Here is a 27,879-nt window from a genome sequence, read left to right as displayed (position 1 = left end):
GTATTTTATGTTTCTGAAAGCTCAAGGAAATTAAAAAAAATTAAAAACTCAAAGGGATTTTTCCTATTTCCTCACACTTAACTATCACTTAACTATATAAGATAATTAAAATGTTTTATATCAAAGATACCCAAACAAATCTAAGTACAAAATGCGTTTTTTAAATGTTGATTTAATTTATTAAGGGACAAAAAGGCCATCCAAAGAAAGCTGCCTTGATCTGACCATTCATCACACCCCACATTCCTAAATCATAAAAATAACTTATTTTTAACCTGAGTTTTTAGTGCAGCAATTCACTGCACAACCTGTAAAAATCAAGAAATCACTTAAATAGAACCTTTCAGACAACATGAAGTAGGCTAAAAGATCTGAAATGCCACAGATCATACATTTATAAGGCTTTGGTAGAGCAGTAAATTGTAGTGAGAGCTAATATCCACAAATGGACAACACATGGAACAGTTGAAAAAACATTGGATGACATGATTCAGCTGCAGTTCTGTTCTGGTCACAAAGAAGCTGCGTAGCATAAGCGATAATTGGAAGAGAGTGGAGGCTGTGGATGGAAGCCGAGAAGCTCTGTCTGGGGGTTGGTTTGTTTTGGATGACTTGCCACACGACGGGGCAGGGAAGGCGCGTTCAGCTCTGCTCTTCTGCTATGTCAGGACAGGGGCAGGACCGTCTAAATACATGTCGTTGCGCTAAGCTTTTTTCCTCCATCATGATATAATGAATATATATATATATATTAGGGCTGGGCAACGATTAAAATATTTAATCGCGATTAATCGCCCTGATTAATCGCGATTAATCGCGATTAATCGCATTGTATTTACAAACTCCAAGAATGAATTCAAAAGTAGTGTAAAGAGCACTTTTATTTTAATGTTCTGCTGCCATATGAACAAAAGTGTTGTAACATTTGTAGCACTTATTTTATACTGGATATTTTCAACCCATCTATTGAATTTAGTGCACTAGTTGATCTTTTCTTCATAAGAGAACAGCAAGCACTGCAGCCAAAATATGGCCTTTTTTGACCTGCTGTATATTAGCCAGTCCCTAAGCTTGATGTATCATGAAACTGTTGACCTTTTGGGTTTTGTGGTTTTTATTTTATTATTACAATTAAATAATAATAATAATAATAATAATAATAATAATGTTATGTTCAGTGTTTTTTCGCTAATCCACCTCTTATATATTTCAATCCTTATGTAATTTTGTCTGTGTTGTGTGCACCTGCCTGTTGCTTTAATCCTATAAATTTCCCCGTCGTGGGATAAAAAAAGGATTAGCTAATGTTATCTTATCTTAAATAACACTTTTTAATATATGTACTGGGTTCTTTCAAGGTCTTAATTACATGTTATGTGTGGGCTCCAGTAACATCCATCCATCCATCCATCCATCCACTGATCTACCTTGATGTTCCCTGGAGGACTGAAACGCCTCAGTCAGAGACGTCTGTGGGTCTGTCGGGGCAGTGAGAGAAGTTTCGTCTCCTCTCTCCGTTTCTGGGGCTCGACGTTTTCATGTTTTTTCGCGTGCTTAGATAAATTTGTTGTGTTTCCACGGAAATGAACCGGCTTTTTACAAAACATACAGTTTGATTTCATTTACGGTATTAAAATAAAGCCAAACGGTGCTACTTCCCCTTCATGTTTTTTCGCTGCTGCGGTCTCTCTCAGCTGTTTGTGTATTAAGTTTGTGTGAGAGCTGAGCGGGCGGGCCAGGCTGAGCCTGCGTGCTGATTGGCTGGCGCCGTTGAGCCATGTACGAGAGGGGAGGGGGAGCGGGAGAGTGCTTCCGTGACAGCTGACTGACACTGACTGAAAGCATGTGAGCAACATGCGTTAATGCGCGATAAAATAAATATCGCCGTTAATAGTCTAATGAATTAACGCGAAATTAACGCGTTAACTTGCCCAGCCCTAATATATATATATATATATATATATATATATATATATATATATATATATATATATATATATATATACTATAGACTAATGTTTACTCCTTGTTTCATGCTGGTCAAGGTGAATTACCATTAAAATTTTATATATAAGTCGCACCTGAGTATAAGTCGCAGGATCTGCAAAACTATGAAAAAAGTGCGACCTTTTAGGCCGAAAAATATGGTGTGTGTGTATATATATATATATATATATATATATATATATATATATATATATAGATATCTATCTATATATATATACTAGTAGCTCGATAGATCGATCGCATAGATAGCTCGCTAGATGATCGACTAGCTCGCTCGCTCGCTCGCTCGCTCGCTCCTCGCTAGCTAGCTCGCTCGCTCGCTCGCTCGCTCGATCGCTCGCTCGCTCGCTCGCTCGCTCGGAGAGATAGATAGATAGATAGATAGATAGATAGATAGATAGATAGATAGATAGATAGATAGATAGATAGATAGATAGATAGATAGATAGATAGATAGATAGATAAACTGTTCAAATGCATGGGTCAACGAACTTCATGACAAACATACTTAGGAGTGCCCAGCCTACAAAAAATTTCTTCAAGAGAGTATCAATGATTCATCTAGGTCAAAAAAAGAACCATGGACAACGTCTAAATCACTTTAGACCTCGATTACCCAAGTCAAAGCCAGTGACTAGGAAAACCTAGACCTAAACAAATGCGGGACAAAAATAACTCAAAAGGCCTGTTTCACATTTGCCAAAACAAATTTAAATCTTGATAATGCAATAATACATGAACATCATTTTGTGACCTACAGTTCAGGTACACATCATGCAGCAAGACAGCGATGCTGTGGCATGGCCTGGAACACGCTGTTAATATTCTAAAGCCGTATAATGTGGCCGAATTTAAACAATTTAGCAAAAAAAGTAATAAAAATTCCTTTACAAGGATTTAAAAAAAATTGCAAATGCTTTATGGCACTTTTTGCTGCCAAGGGTGGCACCACCTGTGATCAGGTTTAGAGAGTAATTGTTTTTTTGTTTTCAAAATAGGGCCATAATTGGATTGCTTTTACCTTCAGAAAACAAATTAATCAATTGAAAAGTGCATTTTGTACTCATTGAAGATCTATTTGATATCAACATTTACTTGATGATCTGACACATTTAAGGTAAAAAAGGAAAAGCAGAATACTTTATCAGTGCAACCTTTTTTCAAATGTACTTTCTGAGGTCATTAAGGAAAGTTAATATGTCTCTGAAGCTGCTGCTGTCTTTTTATAAATGCTCTATTGAAAGCACCATCACTTATGATATCGGTGTGGTTTACAAGATGCAGCTCATCCGACGGAAAGGCTCTTGAGAGAGTATGGAAGTCAGCTCAGGACATTAGAAAGATACCACTTGTCCGCCCTTAATGACATCCGATGCCTGCACCAAGCAAAAATAATCATACAGGAATGTTTTCAGCCTGGACATGATCTGTTTGAGTTGCTGCCATCAGAAAGGTTTCATAGATGAATCTGGGCCCAGATTCATCTATGATAAAAAAGAAATGTATACAACTACTATTAAACTTATTAAACAACAATAATAGACCTGCAATCAGGCTATATCTCAGAGGGCACATTCTTTATGTTGCACCTCATATGTACTATTTTTTTAGGTTCTTGTGTTTCATTCTTCTCGTGTCTTTAATGTTCTTTTTATTGAGCTACAGGGTATGCATTGACTTTTGTCGTCAACGTGTACACCAACAACAAAGGGTTTGAATTGAAAATATTTAAAGTCATTTGGGTTTTATTGCTTGCATTTAACTGAAGATCTGTCAGTCTTTCTCTGTTTAGCAATGCTTTTTGAAGAAGATTCAGTAGATGACAGGATGTGAGCACACTGTTCCACTACTCAAAACTCAAACTGCATTTTTCTATTCATTGCGGTTGCAATCCACAAACAGTTTTGCTTTTCTATGACTTTTATTTTTCAAACAAGCCATCACCTCATGCAACACTTCAGATTACGGTCCCCCCCCCCTTTCTTCTTCTGGCTCAGCGCTAGATCCAAGGCAAATCTGCCAAGACAGACATCCCCAATCAATAGAGTAGAACAGGAACTGAGCATAAGACAGAGGCCGAACTTAATTTGACAAGAAAGCACTGAAGCTGCCAGGGGCTATGTCGATGCAATGCTACACAATTCAAGTCTGAGTGAGAGTTAGAGTTTGTACTAGTGCACCTGAATGCATGTATCTCTGTCCTTTGGACATAGTGGTGCTAAATGGACTGAATGGCGCAAGCATTTAATCTTTGCAGGATTCAATCTTAACATTAAATATGGTTTCTGAATCATTCACCTTGAGGTAACACATTTGCCTTTCTCTGGAATAGCCGGTTCAGTTACATTTTCTCAAACCATAAATTGAAGGATGAACTTTTTCTTTAACGAACGGGCTACATTACCACTCGTTGACGGTAAACAAATATCTGTAGGAGTTTATAATTATTGCTAAAGTTGTTGAAACTAAATCTAACTTGATTTCAATAACATGTAATTGCCTCGTTGATTAAAAACATCCAACATGGCAAGAGTGATCTTGCCATCTTTGATGGAAAATACTTTGTCTTGAAAGGTTAAATTTAATGTTATATTCTAAATTCTTTGACAAAGAATGAAGCGGCTGTTAGCCATAATGCTGCATTAAGTGTTCCCACATCTCCTTTCACACACATAATCCATAGTGTTTAATATGATGTCGGCCCATGCTTTGAAGCTGTGAAAGGCTTTTCACTAGGTTTAGGACTATATTTATGGGAATTTCGGACCATTCTTCCAGAGCCATATTTGTACTGTCAGATACTGCTGCCAGACAAAAAGGCATGGCTTACTTTTTTTTTTTTTTTTCCCCACCTACCTTTCCACTGGAGTAACCATGGCAAAATCAGACAAAAGGGCACATTAATTGACCTCAGCAGAGGCTAGGGAGGCAGGACGAACAAAAAGCGGAGCTTTTGAGTGGCAGGATCCCAGACATATAATTGCTTAAATATTCTTAGGATTTTGTATCCGTCCTCACATGTTTATACGTCTCTGAAATTCATATTTTCCTTTAATTTTAAGTTCTGTATGTTTTTTTTCAAAACGACATTTAAACCCAGCCACCCATGCTGAAGACTTTTTCACTGAGTCTCTATTCAAATACACTGATTAAGTCCGCCAACATTAGTGGAAATATTTAACTGACTTTTGCCTTCAGCTTCTCCATGGTGATGGAGAGGGAATAAAGCCAACATGAAAGCTCTTTCAAGGGATTATAATCAGCCTGAGATACCGATTACAGCACATTTGCCTATTTTAAATTAGAATTAAAAGATACAATACACATCTCATAACCTTAATTGTTAAAGATCTGTGTATTATTTCAAACTCCTGCTGCTTTAAAACTCATTTACAGTCGGTTTCATCATCATGAAACTGTCATTGATCATTTGCCTGGCAACCGCCAAACCTAGATTCGTCCATTATGTTACCAGAGAGAGTCGTCCGATCAGAACAAGACTGGACTCTAAAGCAGTTGTGGGATCCTCAGCTCTCCTAAATCTAAACATCTACACTGCTCTCAGTGATGAAACTATTTGATACAGTTGTGCTCTCTCTGTTCGGTTCCTGAGATAATTTGAGGGTCATAAGAAGGGCGGAGGTCTGTTCAATTATGAAAGTTGTGGACCTCTGAGCAATCTGCGTCTCAACATTCGCTGACCCCGCAATGACTTTGGAACATTTAATAGCGAAGGCATTTTTCAACTGGACTTATTGCACAGGTCGCATCTCATAATAGTACCAAGCCGTAATTCACTAAGCTCCCGAGAGCGACTTAATCCTTCAAAAATGTTTGTCAAAGCATGCCTGGTTGCTGGATTTTATAGACCTGTGATCATAGAGGTAATTGGAATACCTGAGCTCAATGATAAGGATGGAGTATATAGAATATATTGTATCTGTGCAACAAATCTTGATTTCAGACTAGTTTCCCTCTTTGAACTGAATTACTAAAATGAATCAACGTTTCAGTAACATTTTAATTTGTTGATAAGCACCCAAACATATTCTAATTTGAACATTGCGGTTTATACCTAAAGAGTGAAAGGCATCACCATGTTGTCCACACCTTGCATTAAACTCTCATGTGTTTGCTAATATTATCAAGCTTTCTCAAAGATTGTTGTTGTTTTTTCTTCAGGCCCATACTGATCCAACTTGCTCCCAGACAGCAGCCAGAAACTTTCCTACTTCATAAAGATGGATTTACAACCGAACACCACTTTTCATGAATAATATGAGGGCACTGCCATATGTGGCTAATATACAATATATTACATCGCTAAATTATTACTGATATATATTAATCCGTATAGTACACTCAGCAAATATAAATTATTCACTGGTCATTATTCACGTTCTGCTAAATCACGGCCTTGACACAATTTAGATTTGCTCTCAAGTTCTATGGTGCTGCATTTAACTTTTCTCATTTAGTTTTATCAGTCCATTCCTCTTTCTGCTGGCCATTTTTTTTAACATTAGCATGCCTTTTATCCCACCATTCTTGCGCAAACACATTCTCGTACAGCTTTACCCCAATCAAGGGAGGGATATAGAACGAGGAGAGACAGTGCAGACAAAAAGGAGATGACAAAGGTAAGTAGGAGAGGACGGGATGAAAACTGGATTCGGGTTAAAAAAAAAAAAAAAAAGCGGGACAAAAAGGGGAATGCAAATGAAAATGGGAACAAGAAATGAAGACATAAATCATGAAAGTAAGGTTGGTAGAGTAGCTGAGAAAAAGATGGGGGTGTGGAAGTCTTCTTATGTCACATCAAGGGAAAATAATTGTTCCATATTACCTTATACAATAAAATAATAAATGCATTTGCATATGTGCATGGAGAACGTGTGGATATATTTTGACACCCAAATGAGTTCTGAAACGGAGAGCGAGAAATGTTCACTTAGACCTGCTATTAAAACACATTTTACTTAGATTTGAACAAATCTTCTTGTCTCCTGAAGAAGGGAAATAAATAGGATTTAAAGATTTAGGGTAAAATACTGGCTGTTGTATCAATCTGTTCTAAGATCATCGATTAGTTTTAACACTGTGGAAAGAACAAAGCTTGGGTCTTTGTTTCAAGATAATGAAGGAAATAAGTAAGTTATGTAGTGTTGAATCAACCCTTCATTAAATCTACTATCCCTTACAAAAGACTTTAACCCCCTATAGCTTTTTTAAAAATGTGATCAGGCATATAGCTATAGTTGTGGGGCGACAGTGGTGTAGAGGTTAGGGAGTTTGTCCTGCAATTGCCTGGGCAAGACACTTCACCCAAAATTGCCTGCTGGCGGTGGTCAGAGGGCCCGGTGGCACCGATGTATGGCAGCCTTGCCTCTGCCAGGCTGCCCCAGGGCAGCTGTGGCTTCTAACATAGCTCCCCACTGTCAGGGTGTGAATGTGTGAGTAAATGGGTGAACGACTAATTGTAGTGTGAAGCGATTTGGGGTCAGACTAGTTAAAGCACTATACAAGTACAAGCCATTTACCATTCAGTCTTTGGATTCTTTGTGAATTTTGGGCACAGGTGTTCTCTCTGGGTGTAGCGCCGAGTCAGCTGACAGGTTGTTAGGTGAGATGACCAAGTGCAGCAGGAACAGACGTCTCTGAAAACACTTTTGCTTTTCTTTTTACAGTTGCATTCTCACCTACACTTTCCGTGACATAAAATTAACTTAGTTTTTGCTGCTCTCCAGAACCAGTGCTTTAGGTTGGTAGCATGCTAGAATACAGTGCCAGGACTCCTACTTGCACCCCCCCCCACCCCCACCCCCCGGAAACCTCTCCACAGTTTACAGCTTGTAGCCCATTTGTTGATTCTAAAAAAAAATTGCCTCATAAGAAACCTATTGCTGATCAAAAATCTATCACTTCTGAAAAATACTGTTACCGATTATCTCACCTGGATTGGACTTTCCCCCTTGCCTAGCCCCCTTCTGGACACCTCTGCCCTGTGGACTGTTTCTCTGTGCATGACCCCCAAACTGACAACAACTTCCCCGCTTGCCACAATGCATTTTCTCTGCTTGACAACTTCATTACAACTCCAGAGCTCAGGGACCAAACTTACTTCTATGGGAAACCGGACCTCCTGTACAGCTGTACCTCGCTTGGGAAATGCTCTCAAAGAACACCTTAAGGCACCACAGACTTTAGAGTGCTTTAAAAAGGACTAAAGACTCCAGCGTTCAAAAAAATGTATTTACATGATTAACATTCTTTATCTGAATAATTTCTGATTTTGCAGTTTTGTTTTTGATTTCGCTCTTTTGTCTTAACTGTAGTATTGAGAATGGTAAAGTGCAGTATGAATAATATGCATTATTAATAACAGCAAGACAATGTCGATACAAAAAAACTTTTTTTTTTTTCCTAAATGATCCAGTGTTATTTAATACAGCATTCTACTGAAGAGAGATTTCTGAGGTCATTTTTATGAAGCTACAACTAACCTGAACAGATTATGAGCCAATCTAGAAATATCACTGTCTAATAATAAAGTGCTTTTCACAGTAAAACATGCGCGTCACCCGTCACAGCTGCAGTCTGCAGCTCACATACCGGCTTCCCTTCACAATTCACAACATGAAATAAACAATGGTAAGACCGGGAGTCTAAGTTGGATCTCCGGTGTTTAGGGCACAAGTCTAAGTCGAGTCAAAAGGCTTATATTTGTAACTAAAGTGCGACTTGAGTTGGATTCTCAAACTCAAACTGCCATCTATTCACCAGGTAATATGAGGTCGATGCCCAACCTTCCCTTTTAACTTCTTTAGGAACAGATTGTATAGTCGTGCAAGAAGATTTGTTGTTAAAATGCATAAACTCTTTTTCTACAAACATTTTTTTTTTATTTAAACCCAGACATTATCTTACAATCTTTTTACAAGTCATTAGTCCCTAAACGTGTTTAAGTTCCAATCTTGTGGCTGCTCCTTCAAGTAAAATACATGTAGGTCCTATGGCATTATCTATCCTTCTACTACTATCCTTCTGCATAAAATGGCATTTGATGTATTGCAATCCAAGCAGTTTTCCCATAATTTTTTTAGTCAAAGTCCAATGGATCTTAATTCAACCTCTATTTTTAAAGTAAATCTTCATTTCCTAATTGTGTTTTGAATAGGCCAAGGAAAGTTTTACTTTCCTCTGTGGGCATTGTTTATTTTAATTGCCAAAGAACTTGACAGATCTTTGGTAGAGGCTATACTGATAACTGAGAGAAGATTTAAGTAGGATTTAAGCAGGATTTACAGAGCATCCCCTACTCTTAACAATGACTGCAAACATGCTAATTAGGCTCTAACACCTTGGCGGAGTGATCCCAGAGCTGCAATTTCTACCTCTACCCAAATTGTTAAGCCATTTGTCATTTTATACCTTTCACTTGATTGTTAGGATATAAAAAAGTATAATCGCTTTTGCAGAAAAAAAGCATTTTTTTTTTCCTTTTGAAAGCAACAGCTTAGGTCTTTTGAAGTAATGTCTGGATTACTAAAATGCAGCACTGTGTAACCTGTAACACAGTGTAACACTTGGATATGTCAGTTTGGATAGGCGGGAATGATTTCTGATGAAAATTAAACCAAAAACTTCCCAAATGTGACCAGTAACCAAGCAAAACAACTAAGTTGAAATCATAGTCTGCACAATATAATGTGGTGGTTGGGTGGGGGGTGAAACAGCATTTGTTGATTCAACATTTATATTCAAAACAACATCAATAGGGTGTTTTCACTGACGTCACTGGCCAACTTCCGGTCCGCCATATTGGGTGGCACACTTCCTTATCTCTAGTTGTCTTACACGTATTATCGTATCGCGAATAGTTAAGTACGCCAGCACGCTAGAGCGACCAGATAAGGACGTATATCTGAGGAAATGTTCCGTGATCGACCATATGGACCCGTATGCCCTCCACGGTGCCTTGTTTAGCCGTAATCCAGATGATTGGCCAAATGTAGAGCACGGCGACATAGTGCATTACCTGGTGTTCAGTGAAAACCCTCTGCACACTCTTGAGGAAATGAGAGCTTACAAGGATCTAGAGGCTCACAACCAGTTCACATCTGGTTATGTACATCAAGGAAATCGCCATCATACGTGGACGGGTGAGTTTTAATAAGATGGTAAAAATGTAAACAATCTGACGCAAATGTGCGAAGGCGCTTGGCTGCAAGGCCGATCGACGCCGCTCGCGGCTTTAATTATTTAAGCAGAACAATGACCAGTGCAAAATTAAGTTGTATTTACCGTATTGGCGCCGGTAGGAGCTGCAGATCATAAAGCCAGCAAACAGTGGGAACACAGCAACTCGTTCAAAGGTAAGCTGCGATCAGACGGGCTCTGGCCCATGCTAGTTTAGTAGCTGCTAACCGTCAGTGCTAACAACCACTCGCGCATGTAATGTACTTTTAACTTGCTGCTATGTGTTTCAAACGTTTAGAACACACTCTCATTGACATCGGGATACTGTGGAAAGTTATGTTCGGTCTTACAGCCGCGATTCAAGCGAGCCGACGATCTCTTTATCTCTGTAACTCGTTCAAAGGTAAGCTGCGCTCAGCCGGGCTCTGGCTCATGCTAACCGTTAGCGCTAACAACCACTCGCGCATGTAATGTACTTTTAACTAGCTGCTATGTGTTTCAAACGTTTAGAACACACTCTCATTGACATCGGGATACTGTGGAAAGTTATGTTCGGTCGACTTACAGCCGCGATCCAAGCGAGCCGACTCTTTGTTATCGCTAACAGTTGTTCTCCGTGGTTGCGCCTCCAGGCAGGAAAGCGGTGGAAAATTAATCTGTTTCTATGTTTTTCCCATGGCGATCATGTGTTGCGCTGTTACAGCCCACAATACAGCAACGGTTTACCATGGTTGAAATCAAGTTAAGGTGAAATTAATCAAATTAAAACACGGCTGAGAGAGGGAGTACAGTATGCGGTAGTAATAGGCAGTAGAGGCGGCGGAGGCAGTCAACACGACAGCCGCGGAAAGTAATAAGTCATAACGCCCAAGCCCTATTATTAATATATTCTTCTTATATGTTTTAAATACTTAACAGTTAATTACCTGTGACAAAGTGAGCACCGCAGACTCTGGCGTATTCCAGCTTAACACCGTCCAAATCGGACCTGGATATCCGTGTCAGCCATAGGTGACGGCGTTGTTCAGACAGCTGTTTTTTTTTTTTTCACACTGATTCACTATTACGGCTGGTAGGCGATAGAAAGCGTTGATCTCCACCTCCACGGGCCGTGCAACCAACCATTAAACACGTTTTCCCCATTGTTCACTTCCAATACTGCCTAAGGCGTCATACAATGCAGGTCAACGGTGCGAAACGACTGCCACCCAATATGGCGGACGCGCTGAGTAGTCACGTGAGCGTGACGTCAGCTGAAAACCCCCTATTCAATGACATCTTTTCAACATTGATTTAATGGCTAGAATTGGATGATTGTTTGATGGTTGATCCATCTTCAGTTATCAACTTTGACCAAACATCAACCTTTTTGACCATAATTCAACATTGTATTAACATCTTTCGCCTTCTGGGGTTGCAGCTCGGCCAAAAACAGCTATCCCCTCTGGGTTCATCAGTCCCGAGCTGAACACTCCTTTCCTCAAGTCTCCCAACACATGCAGTCTAAAACTGCTGCAGCACACCGTTCACCACTCTCTTCACGTTCATGTAGGTGCGTCACCACCCTGATTTAAAAGAAAGGGTCAGCTCTCCCCCAACTGTTGAACTGTCAGCTTTGGCCTCTCTGCATTTGGGGCCAGTGGGGACTGCCCCCACCAAATGTCGCTGTGGAGCCCTATGTTCGCCATAATGAGTGGGACAAGATCGTTCTTCATAGAGTGTAAAAAAGACAGATTCCCTTACCAATAATCATCAGTTAAAAAATCATTAATTAATAAAAAAAAATCTGTTATAACATTTTTTGTCTATACATCTAAGTCTGCCAGAATACTGACAAGCCCAGTATGTTAAATCGTCTTGAGGCGTCTTCATATTGGGGCCGGCCCACCAACGTTTGTTTAAATAATAAAATACACCTGAAATCGCAATTTGCATGCCCAAAATGCAAATCATCTGGCCCCCAAGCTCGGATCGTCCAATCAAAATACTTGAATTGCACATGTTGTGTTTCAGTTCTCCTAGGTAGTGTGCGACCATCTGGTCAAGGCAAGGCCAATTTATTTGTACAGCACATTTCAAGAAGGACAATGCATTTTGCTTTACATAATTAAAACATTGGGAGATAAAAGCAGAATAATAGCAAGTAAAAAAACAGTTGGAATAAAATGTAGGAAAATTTAAACAAAATAAAACAGGAAAATGGAAACTAAAAGCAAATATTAATCTAATATTAATCTAGTGTTGGTTGTCCTTTGTAGCTTATTGAAGGATTGATGTGAATTGTTTCTATTCAATAAATTAACAATATGAGCCTTTTTTTTTATAATTTTATGTATAAACATTTTATTACATTTAGCTTATATAAAACGGATTTTCTAGTGTGTTGGTTTATGCTAATCTATCTGTTTAATTTAAGTTGTTATTAATTCAGTTACTGCTAATAGGTGTTGCGTTTTTTGTGCCCCACTTAACTTATGCCAATGACACCACTGACTGTCAGCAGGTGCCAATAATTTACGAACAAAAGATTTTGGGAACATAACAGCAAAGGTGTTTGTATGTAACATCAAGAAAGATGCCTTCAACTTTCTCATCCCTACTACGTCTAAAGAGGAATATCGGTAGATGTCAGAGTCATGCTCTGCACTGCATGAGTGCATCCCATAAATCAGCTACCGCAGAGGATATCACGTAAAGAAGTTAGATAACCATGTCCTCTGCAACAAAACAGAGAAAGGATCATTTCTCTGCAGTTAAATGGCTCTTTACCTCCTCAACTTTTACTTTTTTACTGTGTAATAGTGTTGTCAGGGGTGTCTTATACTTTGCAAACGCTCCTTTTGTCTACAGAAAACTATGTCTCTGTCTGTATACTTCATCTTTCAATCTTTTCAGCCTTTTCAGGTAGATAAACAGTTCAGTTTTCACATGGGCCTTATAACTAGCATCCCCCCCCAAACAGGGTCTATTTGCAGTGGTTAACATTTGTGTGCACAAGAGAGTTAGTGGGCACCTGCTGTGCCACATTGGGATGTATTTAACTCTTAGAACAGCAGCTTGTCTGTCACAGTTTGTATCCCGAGCATCAAAAGGAAACTTGAAAAAGTGCAATTTTTGCTAAGTAAGAAATGCACGGATGTGTTCAGAGGGCAAGAGCATCAAATTATCGCTTAGCAGCTTTAAGAAGATAAATTCACCATTAATAACACTCTGCAAAGTGTTAATTATTGATGTTAAACTAGGGAAATATTAAGCTCTCAGTGAGAGCGTGTGTGTCTGCAGAAAAGCACTCCCCGAGACGCCATGTTTGCCAATAAAGAGCAAGCTATAGCATAACCTTTATTTGGTAGCTGGAAACATTAATCTTATAACAAACAATTTTTAAAAAAAAGTAAAGTAAATGTCAAAACCTGAATGTCTCGCAATCACTAATGTCACATCAGACATGATCTTTGACATCCTTTACTAAACTTTTTTTATGCATGCTAGTCGGTGGGCAGTGGCGTTCATGCATCTTAGTCATTTAATCACTTCATATACTTACACTAACTGGCCAGTCAGGAGCCCCTGAAGAATATCCAGCTAAAGTATAAAACCCTTGCATGTTGAATACATATTTATAACATAAACTGAGGACTAATTGAACAATTACATTTTGCAATCATGCATCTGTCCATTAAAAGGGGACAGATGTGTCAGTGGCAACATTTTTACCTGAACGTTTTACCAATGACTTTGTTAACCAGCTCCGTTAAAGATCAGTGTCAGTGAATTCCTGTATTGAGCCATCCACATTTACCGACTAAGAGGTTCATATGCTCCCATCTCTCGGGCTTACAGAGAATGGTTTGAAAAAGAGAATACCCAAAAACAAAAATATCTTGACGTCCGAGCTTAAAGGAGAATACACGGACTGCTTTCAGATCAAATGATGAGCTCCCCTCCCATTTTTAAATAAGACCATTTAGTTCATCTTATCTTTGTTTTTCTGTAAGTTATTCCGTAAGAATACCTATTTGCCTCATTCAGAGCTGTTACTGGACCTATCGAACCTAGCATGCAAGACCAGTCTCGTTCCTATTAAGTCATGCCAGCTACAATACACACTTCATGAAATAAACAATTACAAATTGCTTTAAAAATGGCTCTGCAAAGCTCCATAAACAGCAGTCTTAATGAGTTAATCATCATTACTACCTAATGTAATCTTAAGCTCATTCAGAAGTATTTATTTTTGCGAAAATAACGCATCGAATATTTTAATTTCAACAAACACAATTTGTTTGCATGACCTTCAGATCAATATAAGCTCTGATAGAAAAAGTTGAAAGTGGGAAGTTCTTTATATAATAGGAAGATTCTATTAAGAAATTCTAGTACATTGAATTGTTTGGCCATAAAGCGAAATGTGCATATTTAGTGTTCTCAGAGTTTACTAAATAGCTTAACTTTAAAAAAAAAAAATGAAAGCAGCTTAGAAGACCCAAGATATTTTCATGCCAGAGTAGTAGCGAGAGATTTACAGATTCAAGAAACAAAAGATCCAGAGAAAGACAAAATATAGACATCACTCATTCCCCTGAGAGAGACAAGTCACAACCCACACAGACAAAGAGACAACTGCCGGTAATGTACCAACCTTGTTTCCTCTTCACAGCGCACTTTGTTTCGTTTGTGTTTACCAGAGGCTTACATCTCCTGTCACAGTGAATGTTGTCGCTCACTGGTGCACTGAATCCATCGATGGAAAAAAAAAAAAAGTGCATGCACGAACCGAGAGTGTTAATGTGCTTTGATTCTTGGCTCCCCCCCACCCCAATGTTTGTCTGCATGCTTACATGCATTTATGTCCGAGCGAGACCAGGTGAATACAGAAGGCTATGACGATTTCGAAAAGATAAGTCAAAGCGACACTACAGGGAGGCTCTGTAAACAGCTGGGAGTCATATGCCTAGAGCCATTGGATCACCGAGCTTTGGATACAAAAGTGGGGGGCACAGTGCTGCCGTGCAGAAATGTGCAAGGACATGGATTAGATTAAAACGGATTTGACTAAAAGTACCACATTTAAACATATTCTGCTCCTCTGTCTCGTTGCTTTGGGTCCACTAACAAACAGAAGTGTGCTCCTGCAGCTTTCCGACAAGAAGTGTGCAAAATGTCTTTGTACATGGATGTAAAAAACAAAAAAATAGTTAAAAAGAAATGACTTGCAAAGAGCATACACACACACACACACACAGCTGAGTCTAGATAAAAAAGGTGCAGTAGAGGTAATCAACGCATACTGTGGGCTTGTGCTCTCATTGAGGATTTTTTTATCTGCAGCCACTGGGGACGCAAGTGTGTCTGAGTATGTGGGCTTATCTATGATCTGCTGTCTGCAATAGTCGGCTTCCCCTCTGGCATCTTTTTTATTTTACCTGACTGCATGCTTTCAATATCACAGCTTTTGCTCGAGCGTGTGAGTGGTCCGAGCTGATGTGCTTATAAAGCGCAGTCCCGAGGTCTGAGTGCCCAGGATTTCCCTTCTTTTCTTTTTTCTTTTTTGCTTGTGTGCATGTTATTCTCTGACTGAAAGAAGAAGAAGTGATGAAAGCTGAAAGGTGTGGTAATGGACTCAGAAGAATCATTAAAATTAATTTAGCGGAGCTGAGTCCACATCACTGTGATTGTTGCCACTGGAGCTACCAAAGAAACATGAGTTAATATTCCAATTCTTTTAAACCAGCCCAATGTGATATCAGTTAAATTAAATGTCTAGAGGATTTTAGACTAGGGATGCTCCGATCTGCTTTCTAGCACTGACTCAAGGTCCATATTAAGGTATTTTTAAATTATAGGGTTTTATATCAGTAATTAAATTCAACTCGCTGGTTCATTGACAAGAATTTTACGCCGCCCATTCGAACCCCTATGAGCTGAGGGGGCTTATTTTGCACAGCTAATTTAGAAAACCACCTACCATTTTTATGCATGAATTGGAAAATAGCCTTATTAACCAAGCATTTTTTTCTATATGAAAGAAACAGTTGGCTGCTGCAGATTGCTGGCATTCAGTGTCACGTCACCTGCTCTTTGCACTGTACTCAGAAAGCCATCAGCGTAAGGAAGAACTGCGCAGAGAGCTGCTGAAACAATCATTAATGTTTATGACGTCCACAGCAAAGCGCTACGACTCTGTCAGGTCAGCTGCACACGATTCAGTAAACTCCCTTTAAAATCTGTTGTGAGCCAAATTATCAACAAGAGTAAGCATGTTAGTGGTAGCTTAGCACTTCCGCTCATTGCTTCACATAAATGACGATCAGAAGGAACAATGATTGTTGCTTCAGGCATCAAGTCAAATGCAACTTTGGAAAAAAAAAAAAAGAGCTATGAGTGTTTCCTTTGATGTTTTATAATACCATTATAGCAGATTTTCAACAAAGTTAACCCTGGGTTGGTGGAACATATTAAAGCTCTCCTCCAAAATCCCTGTAGCTGTCAAAAAAAGAACACTGCCATGTCTGGAGTTCCACTGGTAAGAAATTGAGACAACCACAATACTAATGTAGACCATATGTTATACCAGTTTAATCTCAAAAGGGTAATCTATAAAGCTAGATATGCCCTAAGAATATGAAGGACATTGATTTTAATAAAGCATTGGACTGGATCTAGGTATTGGTTAATAATTGGCTTTCAATGGCTCAGCTTGTGGATACCATTACATTTAACCAGCTCAGATCTAAGCAAACCTTGCGCAAACACTTTTAGAAAGACTGCAAAAGTCAACCTTCAGTTTATATGGTACAAAAACTATCCACAGACCACACTATACAGGGCATAGGATGTACTAGATACCAACTATCCAAAATGTGTGGGATATCTACCTGATGTCCACCTGTGACACTGCTCTCCTTTCTTTTACATTTGGCTGAGGTTTATGTCTATCTATCCATCTATGTGCACATCTGCTTGTTAAACATGGAAACAAATTGCATGTCAGAACAGAATGTGAGGGGGCTGGTTCCTGGGCTGTTTCTGCACATGAACCATCCCGGACTGCTCCTGGCTGAGATGATGGCTCCCCTCCTGGGGTTGGCCCGTGATGGTGAGGGTGAGGGGGGGGGGGGGGGGGGGGGGGGGTTCCACCGTCAACAAGCAACAAAGCTGGGGATTCCCCACCCTAGCCCTTGCCTCGGTCTTTGCACTGTTTTGGCAGGGGCCCAGTGATTTGGAAACGACCTTGGGGGGTTCTAGTGGGGGTTGTCCAAGTGTGGGTCTGACCGAGTGACAGCTCTGTGGTTGCCGTTGGGGAGTGGTGGGTTACTGGATAATGGTCCATGGTCCGCAGGGTTGTGTTGGGCTGACTGTGGACCCCGGGGGCTTGCTTGGGTGGGAACTACTTCTTTCAATCTCCCTTGGGCCGACTTGCTGGGTTTGACGGCAGAGAGCCCTCCTTCCAAAATAATCTAATCCCCTGGTGTCTACAGTGAGCCTGTGCTTGCCCAGTTGCTGGGCTGTGGGGGGTCCTCCCTTCTCCACGCTGTTGCTTTTAGGCACCTGGAAGCAAGAGTTTTGCCTTGTGTCTTTTTGTTTGCACCTGGCCTGGAGCCTGCTGTTCCTTTCCTTTGCTTCGAGCTCCCCCCTGTGTAGGTTGCATGCTGCTCTATAGGTGTGCCAGGGACCCTCCTATCTGAGGTAACTGTGACTCTCGCCGGTACATGCTGTGCTTACCCCTTTTGCCACGTTAACCATTATGGACTGCCAGGTAACACATTTGCATGTGCTCAAACAGGCACACACACACACACACACACGCACACACACACACACACACACACACACACACACACACACACAGAAACTGATTGAAACTCTCTTTAAATAAGTAGCCAACCAGACTCTTCATGTGGGAGGGCTAAATTTTCAGGACTGGACATTTAAAAATATTGCTGCCCATCTCCTAAACACTAAGAAACGGGATCACATCACATCACATCAATACTTAAATTACTCCACTGGCTCCCCTTTCAGTTTAGGGTTGATTTCAAAGTTTTCATGTTTTTTTTTTAAACTCTTAATGGTTTTGTACCATTGTATTTCTGTGATTATTTAGCTGGTGGTGCGCATAGCTGAGTCTTGATGGCCACAAACCAGACCCTGTTGGAAGAGCCCAAATCAAAATATAATCACAGGAGTGAATGGATGCTTTCTATGTCAGCTCCTAGACTTTGGAATAAATTTCCAGCTGAATTCAGACTCATTGCTGACCTGGCCCTTTTTAAATCAAGAATCAAAACTATTTAGGATGGCTTTTAATACCTTGTAGTGTAACACTTTGTATATCTTTTTTCAATTGTTTATATTTTATCTTAACACTTATTCCTTGTGTTCTATGTGTTTTATTTTATTTTACTCATGTAAAGTACTTCAGTTACCTAGTGGTTATTGCAAAGAACTAAACAAATAAATGTATAATTGACATATTTTTTTAAGGTGAATCCCATTCCACTCCATCATCAAACTTAGGGGTGAAACGGATCCAGGTGTGGGTGTTGCAAAGGTGCTCCCAAATCAGAAGGGACATGTTTAGTCCTGTAGGTTCTGGGTCTGCCCCACTGCCTCTTCCTAGTGGGTTAGGGTTATGCAGGATGTCAGGAACAGGAGATCTGGATAATGGAGCTCCTCGTGACTGATTTACTATCCTCAAAAAGCAAATTACCAAGCTGGAATAGCATATTTCTCTGGAGGAAAAAAATTACAGTTACAATACCTTTATGATACCTTCGTTAATATTTTAAACACTACTTGTTCACTTTTATTTTAGTGCACAGTAATACAGTTTAGCATATTTGTAGAGATAGGGTAGCACTTGAAAATATGATTTTCAGTTAAAACATCATGTATTAGTTTTTTCTGCTATTTCTAATCATCATTTGAAATGTATGAGTTTTTTTTAAGTCATTACATCTTCCGTTAATATAGTATTGTCCTACCTTTTATGTGTACTTGAAGAACATATCTTTCACATTGTCCCCGTCTTTCAGCGGAGCAACATGTAGTTTTCATTCCTTTTTGAACCTATTCCCATCATCCAAGTCAGATCGATGACCTTCAGCAGCTGGTTGCTGATTGGTTTATGTGCAGAGTACTTGCAATAATGGACTTTAGCGGTTAAAGGACCCTGGACATGTATGGGCCACACGAGCAGATGCCACGGTAAGTAATAGGCAGTCAATGGGAGTCACAGACCTTACAAACCTAATTATGTGAAGTAATGGCAGGCGTCAGTCAGGGAGTATGCAGCGTGTCCCACTTAAGACCGTACAGACCCGCTCAACCAGAAACTAAACCATGGGGATCACACAAACTGGTCATGTCCCAGAGCATCACTGAATCACCAGATAATCTCTCTTACATTTTTTAGTCACTTTTGTAAAAAAAAATAAAAAAAATAGCAGACACATAAAAGACAGCAGTTTGACAACAATTACAGTAAGCACTTTTCAGTGAAATAAAAAGCTGAAGTCACTGACTTAGCAAAAATGCTTCAAGGCTTTACCACATTTCACAAAGACAGTGCAAATATATAACAGCAGGAGATTCCGATACGGATAAAGAAACAAATCTAAGGTACAAACTCATAGGTACAAGAGAGATTATGCCGCTGTTGTTGCTTTAATTCAAACAGTTATTTTGTTTTTTTTCTGAAACATTCATTAATTTATTTTGCATACCTGATGTATTGTGTTCAGGCTCCCAGGAAAGCCTGTCACTTATGGAGACAACTTTCAAGGGAAAATAAAAAGGGACTCCTATGTTTAAGGAAAACTTTTAAATATTGTCAACCCATTCTTATTAACCCAGATTAGTGTTTAGGATGAAGTTATCTGTGTTAAATTTGGAAAGTCTGAACGATCGGTCCTGATTGTGTTTTTCATGCTTAGCCCATATGTGGTGATAGAATAGAGTTGCTTTGTCATGGAAAAACTATCAATACACATTTAGTTGGAATAGAAATATCCTGCATTGTTCCAGAGTGGGGAAATCCAGGTTTACTTATGTTGGAGTCACATTGAAATCAAAGTTATTTAAAATGATTACTCACCAAATTCAGAAAATAAATACCTGTTGCATCTGAAGCACAGTGAATTCCTCTAAACCTGATTTTTTTATCTTCCCTTAAAATATTTGGACTTTAATTCGCCTCAGATCTCAGCTGAATTCTAGTGCCAAGTCTTACCTGTGCACTTTTTCAGCACACCGGGCCGTTTGCCATGCATCCCGAGCCTGCAGTTGAAGTTTTCCTCCCAGAATTCAGCAAACCAAACATTTCTTCTGTTGTTGGACAGAGAGCGGCTACGGAAATACCGGTCAAACGCTGCAAGAAAGTCAGAGAGGGAAAAGGTGAAATACCACGCAAGATTTAAAGAACAGACTGAATCATCATTGCTGATGAAAAGAAGATCCTTAACATCAGTATGTGATAGACTCTGGTGTTTCAGGATTCATACCTTATGCTGAGCTTACCAGCAATTATAAAAATGGGTATCCTTAGCAGTATCACACATTTCGAAACAAAAAATAAACTTAAATTGAATAGCCCCTGTGTGATTTCAAATGCCATTTCAGTGATGCATATCTTTAGGATGAGAGCAAGGAGACCAAACAACTCAAATACAGCTTTTCATAACAATTTGCACACCTGTCCAGCTTAAAAAAAAAACAGAAGCCAGAGGAAATAAAAGCTTCCTGAGCTCAGGAATGAAAATAATTGCTGGTAGATGACAGGATAGCATGATTTGATCAATTATAAAACAACATTTTGTTCATACTAAGTTAAAACACGTAAGGCGATTTAAACCAATTTTCCAACACCATACGCTCCGAGGTTAAACTGCAACACGGTACATGTCACAAGATCCAATGCGGAGTGAGGAACTATCAGATTGACTCAGACGCCCTGTGCCATGAGTGACTCAGTGTACAAGCTGACAAGCGCTGCCTTGATTGATCTCGTCTGCTGTCACAGATGTGGATTCTGTGTGTACCTGAGCAGCTTTACTCATAGACTGCTGGGAAAAGTGAGTTTCCTCCACGTGCGACTCGACGGGGAGCACATGTCATGTGGGATCCCCTGCCTCCTACTGTGATAGCAGATGTGTTCAAAAACGGAATGATAAGCATCCCTTTTTCTGTCAAACACCACGGAGAGGGGGAAAAGAATCCCCACACGGTGGCAAAATTTCCTTGCCACCGTGTGGGGATTTTCTTTCTTGAATACCAAGTACATTTATTTTGATTAATGTTCAAGGGTCTCGTCTTCAAAAAAAAAAAAAAAATCTAGGGCTTAGAAAGAACATTCACTGACGGAGACCTAAAACTTTTTAAGTCAAAAGACTGAAGCAGATCAGTTCAGAGAATTGTTTTTTTTTTTTATTGCCCTGTTTCAAAATATAAGCCACATAGTTTTCACCTTGGTGCCTCCTCACACCAATTTACTGCGATACATCCAGGATTTCTGAGGACCTTCAAGGTAAGCATGAATACGCCACACATGGCTTAGCCTTGCTGCTTTTTTTGGCCACCTTATGACTATGCCACCACCCAACGGTACCTTAGTCCATATGTTTTACCTATAAACATAGTAGGCACCTCCTCCATCAGTTTCAGCCTTCATGTGAAGTAGAAAACCATCACTATGGTTAGCAGCTTATCAGCAGCTTGAGAGCATACATATTGCTATTGTGGAACATAATATTAACCTGGCTCCATCTGTTCACTAGGGCTGCAGGATATTAGGAAACCATGCAATATAAAATATTCGTGAATGTTACAATAACAATATGGCTTGTGATAAATCCTTGCTTAGCTACACGGTGTTAATGCATTTCTGCTTTAGGTTCAATGAAAAAAATGGACCCCAGATTGTAAGCAACATATCCAGCTACTGGAGAGAAAAATGTCTGTATTATGTAGTCAACAATGTGGTTTTGCTGAAAAAGTTAAAAAACTGCTGCTGCTTTCACAATGATACAACTTTACTCAGTTTCTTAATGAACTGAAATGGAAAACAAATACTTGGTACCTTTGTAATTAGCTAAAACGGTACTGGCCATGTGCCAGAAAAGAGCCTGGACTTACAGGAAAACAACTGCTCAGAGGATCACTTGGGCAGCGCTTTGGAAGTCAGAGCCAGCAAGACTCGAGTATCAGATCAAGTCCGTGTATGATGTCCTCCCAAGCCCATGCAGTCTGCATCGCTGGGGGCTAACAGAATCACCAGCATGTCCACAGTGTGTGGGGCGAGGCTGCCTAGAACATATCCTAACCTGCTAGACTAAAGCTCTTGGAGAGATGAAGTACAACTGGCGCCATGACGAGGTGGTGCTGAAGAGAGTAGCTGACGTGATCTGCCCCTGATTCCAGCAGAGGATGCACAAGCTCCCAGAAAGGCAGAACATCACCTATTTTCAGGGCAGGGGAGAAACCTCGGGTGGGACACATGGTTTTGGTGGGGTTATTAGCCAAATACCATTATGGAAGAAATACAGTTTTGGACATGGAATTCATAAAAATGAATTTTTGTCCTGTTAAATTATGCAACCTAAAATTCACCTGCAAAGATTCAACAGTCGAAATTCGCTTGCAAATGGGTTGACCCACTGGTGAACCCAACTGGTGTGTCACATGATCGAAGGAGCATCATTTCAATGGCTAGAAGCCTCTCGACTCGATCGAGTGCAGATTGCTTTGGCTTGAGTTCACCAGAACGTCAACACATTTGCAGGGGAAATTTCAGCTGTTGAATCTTTGCAGGCAAATGTTTTTCAGGGAAAGTTTTTGCAGGTGAATTTGAAGTAAAACCTAAATCAGATACATCGTTTCACAGGATAGGAATTCAGTGTTCTAAATTTAATGTAAAAAAAAAAAGACCAATTCGAATGAGGCTGTATTTCTTCCATAGGACCAGGACTGGCAGTTGAAGGTGGATCTTGGAAGGCAGCTTAAATTCCCAGAGTGCAGAGTAGGACATCACTCAGACCTCTTCCTTTTTTGTTGCAGCCAGAGCAGTAGCAGGACCTCATGTGCATAGCAGATGTAGTGCCACTGTTTTCTTAATGCACCCAACACAACTTGTCCAAGACTCTCCAGAGACTGTCCACATTCAACCTGATTTTAGTGTTGTGGTGCCAAGTCCTATTTCGATGTGAAGGTGTCTCAATTAGAAATAGGTGAATATATATATATATATATATATATATATATATATATATATATATATATATATATATATATATATATATATATATATATATATATATATATATATATAAAACATTCAAAAGCTCCGGACAATAAACTGAAGAAATGTCACCAATGATTCTGAGGATCAAAAGAGAGGCTGCTTTTCACAGTCACAGCCCACTGATTGTATGATTGACAAAAATAGTCGAGGAAGATTTTAAAAAAAGTAGCTTAACAGACAGCACTGTTGAAAATACTATTATACTATTATACTGATGGCACAGGAATAGCTCGTTCTTCAATCAAAATGAAGACCATATAAAATTGAAACTTATCTGCTTCTGTTAAAACGTCCTGTAATGACTCCTTGGCTCTTACCCAAAGCAATTCCTTGCAGTGGCACTTTATTTAAAAACTGATGTGCGTAGAATACTTTCCGCAGTTTGTGCTGAAAAATACAAATTTACTGTGTCCTAGTCTCCACCACAAAATACCAAGGTTCTTTCTAACAATATGGAAAGTGACAGTAAATCTGTGCTTTAGATTAAGAAACAGCTAACATCAGTGAACAGCATCGGTGCCTCTTTCCTAGGCTTTCAATACACGTTATAACCCACTATTTTATCTGCTGCTAAAATTTCTTAAAGTGTTGGGTCAAAGCAAAAAACACTGTTTATATCTGAAGAAAGCAAGTATAACCATTTTCCCTGTTCCTAGCAGGATGATAGATGAAGTAACCTTTAAATAGAAAAAAAATCTTGTTGAATATGCATCTTTTTTGAACTTTGGAAAGAATATTAAACAATATTTATAGCAAAAACTTGGAAGGAAGTGGGCTAAAAGCTGCTGTACTAGAACAAAATCAATACATTTATAAGTGAATGTTGCAAAAAGTATGAAACGCTTTATATTGCATCTATTGCTGGATTTTGTGTTATGTTACATTTTAACCCACGTTTATTTATTATTTGAAATGTCAGTGTGAAACTTTTTCATCCTTTTCTATAATCATCTCCTTATTTGTTCTTCACTACTTTTGAGCACTGGCACCCCTAAAGCTTCCACAGTCCCTCCTCAACATTTGCATTTTTTTATGTATAGTCAACTTTTTAAGTTGATCAAAGGTCAAATTTAGTACAAATTACAAATCTAGTAATACAATCAATGATACCCAAGCCCACTTCTCAATACGAAAATCACAGATGAACAGGCCAGTCATGTAAGGCAGGCCTTTGTTGACCTTCAATAGTGACAAAGTCTCCGGAAAAAAAATTATTTTACGACTTTTTTACTGATCTTGACCCAGGGTCAGTTATCCCACAAGGCTCTTCAACAAGAAACAGCTGCGGCCACATTTCCCATCCTCCCCCCACCCACATTATTTGATCATTTGATTTGCCAGAATCAAATTACACGCACAAATTAGCCGCCATCATAATGACATCCTAAAATCTCCTTTCTACGCACTCTTACCATCCACAGACGCTCGTTTGGGCAGAATAGTGATGGCTCCTTCGGCCACCCGCTCTTGGCCAATCACAGGAGAGATCTTGGACCCCCAGCTGTCTGACCCGACCCACAAGAAATGGCCGGTCTGGTTGTTTCTTTTAGCTGCATCAAGAACTCGCCTGTTAAAAGGAGAAGGTGATAATTAACATTATAACAGGTATTTCAGGAATAGCACTGCTGATGGTGTCATTTAGGGTTAAAGAAGACAGATATGTCTTCCTACTTAATGTTACATTGTTGATAAAGTATGAATAAATACATTGAGCTAACCCCATCTCAGTTAAGTAAGAGTACTTGTCCCTTTTGTTTTGACTGATGCAAGAGTTGTAAAGAAGATATGGGCAATATTCTGTAAACTGGGATGTTTAATTGAGTGTATTGCAATACCAGTGACAAAACACTCCAAAATTCTATTAATTCTTTTAATTGTAATAAAGGACGTAGCCAAACCATCTAAAAAATAAAATAAAATCAGGGCATTTTTAAAGTTTTCATACTCCTTAACCTTTTTCAGATCATGCCATGATAAAGCTGCAAAGTCTATTGTACTGGAAATTGTTTAAAAGACCAACACATAAAGAAACACCTTTTGCTGCTCTTTGCGGTCTTATGCTACTGGGGTGTGTCTATTACCAGCTTTGCACATCCAAAAACTGTTTCTCATTTCTCTTCAATCTATAGCTCAAAGCCAGTCAGGATGGATGGAGAGCTTTTATGAACACCAGTTTTCAAGTCCATTTGAAGATAGCTCTGAAGTTTGACTGTGCCATTTTGCTACATGAATAGGCAACTCTAAAGAACTTCCCCGTGTCCGCTGAAGAAAATGTTCCTCACAGCTTTATGTTGCCACAACTATGTTTTACAGTGAGGATGGTTGGTTGGTTTTACTTGGAGGCCAGAAAAATACATTTTGGCCTCTTCTGACCAGAGCACATTTTTCCCCACATACACCATGTGCTCATCACATGGCTAGTGACACACTGGGCAGATTTTTAGCTTTGACACTTTTCCAATAAAAGACCAGATATGTGGAATGAACCACTAATAGTTTTCCTGTCAACCCAGACTCCCACTGGAGCCGTGGATCTTTGCAGCTCCTCCAGAGAAACCATGGATCATTTTGACTCCTCCTTTGATTGATCCTCTCTTTGCCCTGCCTGTCAGTTCAGGTGGACCATGTAGGTTTGCAGTCCTGTCCAAATCTATTCATCTTCAGGTATAGATTGAACAGACGTTCAAAGACTGGGCCTATTGTTTGATTATCTAACCCTGGCTCAAACCTCTATGGACCTTTGTTCCTTACTGGTCTAGTGTGTTCATTATTCTTCACAATGCTGTTTGCTGCCTAATGTTCTCCAACAAACCTCTGAGGCCTTCATAGAACATCTGCATTTATATTGAGATTGATATATGCACAGAGGTAAATAAAGGACAGCAATCTGACGCCAGCTGTTTGCACCTGATTATATTTAGGGAGATCAGAGCGTAATCAGAGAGTAATCCCCTACTTAATGCTGATCTACCAGATAGTCCCCCTATACAATATATTGACATTTGCGTTTATAACATGACGAAATGTAAAGCCTGTAATTAAGTAGCTGGGAAATTGTGCAGCACAATTAAAAATGAGCAGCACACACACCGTATATCATCTTCATTGGCAAACATGATGATGGCCCTGGCATTGGAGGTCTCCAGCAGGCGTCTGATGATCTTGTCAAACTCCCCTGGTCTTGGCTCCCTGGGGATCTTTAAAGACTGGGCAATACACACACCGCCTGGGATAGAAAAAGACAAAAACCACTTGGTCAAGATCTCTGACGAAGCCCCCCCCCAACAGTTAGAATGGCAGAAGAAAGAGAACACAGAATAGGCAATACAATCTAAGAGGGACTGTACAGCAGCACTGGCAGGAGTCAAATGGTGAGTATAACACATGCCGAAAAAGACAGATCCATAAACAAGTATTAAAATTCAGTGTGAAAATTATCATAAAATAAAGCAATAAACCTCTTTTCAAGGGATACTAACAAAAATAAGCTTAAAAGAGAAAAAATATATAAGCAATTGATTGCATGGGGGGATGCATGAGACCAAATTGTGACTCCAGACATATCCCTTGTCAAGCAATGAGGTTGGCATATTTTTTATTAATGTCTTTGCCAATGTTAAATTTAGCTCACTTTTTTTACTTTTGCACATTGTTAGTTTTCATTTATTTCCGTTTTACCTTAGTTTCAGACATGCATACATGGACACAATTCTGTTTAGTATTGACTCAGGCTTCTTATTAATGCTCCAAACTGGTAACTGTCTTTGCTGAATTACATTGTTAGCTCGAACACAGTTCAAAGGACAGATTTTTAACATATTTTTTTTTTTTTTTGACACAAGAAAAAAAATACTTCTTTGCATATTCAACTTCATGTTCGTGTTTGTCTTTTTTCACCCCTGTGACAGTGCGCAAAGCGGGAGTGAATGATATCTCCCCGCCTGTTCCAGCCCATTTATTGAACATCTGTACAGTCTGTCGCTTTCACTATATCGCAATCCTTAATCAACATGCAGTCACATTGATACCCAGGCAGGCGCACACACCAGAGTGCATGACTGCTAAAACAAATTCTCATTAGCCTCGAATTAAAATCCTCTCAAGGCTAATTACAAAAGTGACAAAAGCTGCACAGACGCCCCATCATCCAACCCCTCCCACAAACACAAACACCCAACCCAACATGGGTCTCAACTCAGAATGCTTCCTCAAGTATCAAGCAAGTAGTAATTTAAAATTTGCAGATCACTGTAATTTTCAGCCCACATCTGCTTCTCACTAAGTTGGCAGCAACAGCCAACCTAGTGCTTTTTTTTTTTTTTTCCAGTTTCTGGAAATCATCCCAAACTTTGCCCATTTCCAGTTGAGGCTTTGCA

At 39.5% G+C, this 27,879-nt stretch overlaps 1 protein-coding gene across 1 annotated transcript in view; it reads right to left on the bottom strand.

The window, feature by feature from the left end:
* The window catches only part of grm8a (glutamate receptor, metabotropic 8a), a 354,028-nt gene that overhangs the window by 83,105 nt on the left and 243,044 nt on the right, over positions 1–27,879 (bottom strand). Inside the window, exons 5-7 of the mRNA XM_021320621.2 lie at positions 26,594–26,729; positions 24,916–25,070; positions 20,438–20,575 (exon numbers count right to left, since the gene is read on the bottom strand). Coding sequence (XP_021176296.2) covers positions 20,438–20,575; positions 24,916–25,070; positions 26,594–26,729 — 429 coding nt within the window. The remainder of the gene's footprint in view (positions 1–20,437; positions 20,576–24,915; positions 25,071–26,593; positions 26,730–27,879) is intronic.

The sequence above is a fragment of the Fundulus heteroclitus genome, chromosome 17 (assembly GCF_011125445.2).
Source record: "Fundulus heteroclitus isolate FHET01 chromosome 17, MU-UCD_Fhet_4.1, whole genome shotgun sequence".
Lineage (NCBI taxonomy): Eukaryota > Metazoa > Chordata > Actinopteri > Cyprinodontiformes > Fundulidae > Fundulus > Fundulus heteroclitus.
The sequence above is the reverse complement of the archived record's forward strand: the minus strand, read 5'-3'. Positions and strand labels throughout refer to the sequence as shown.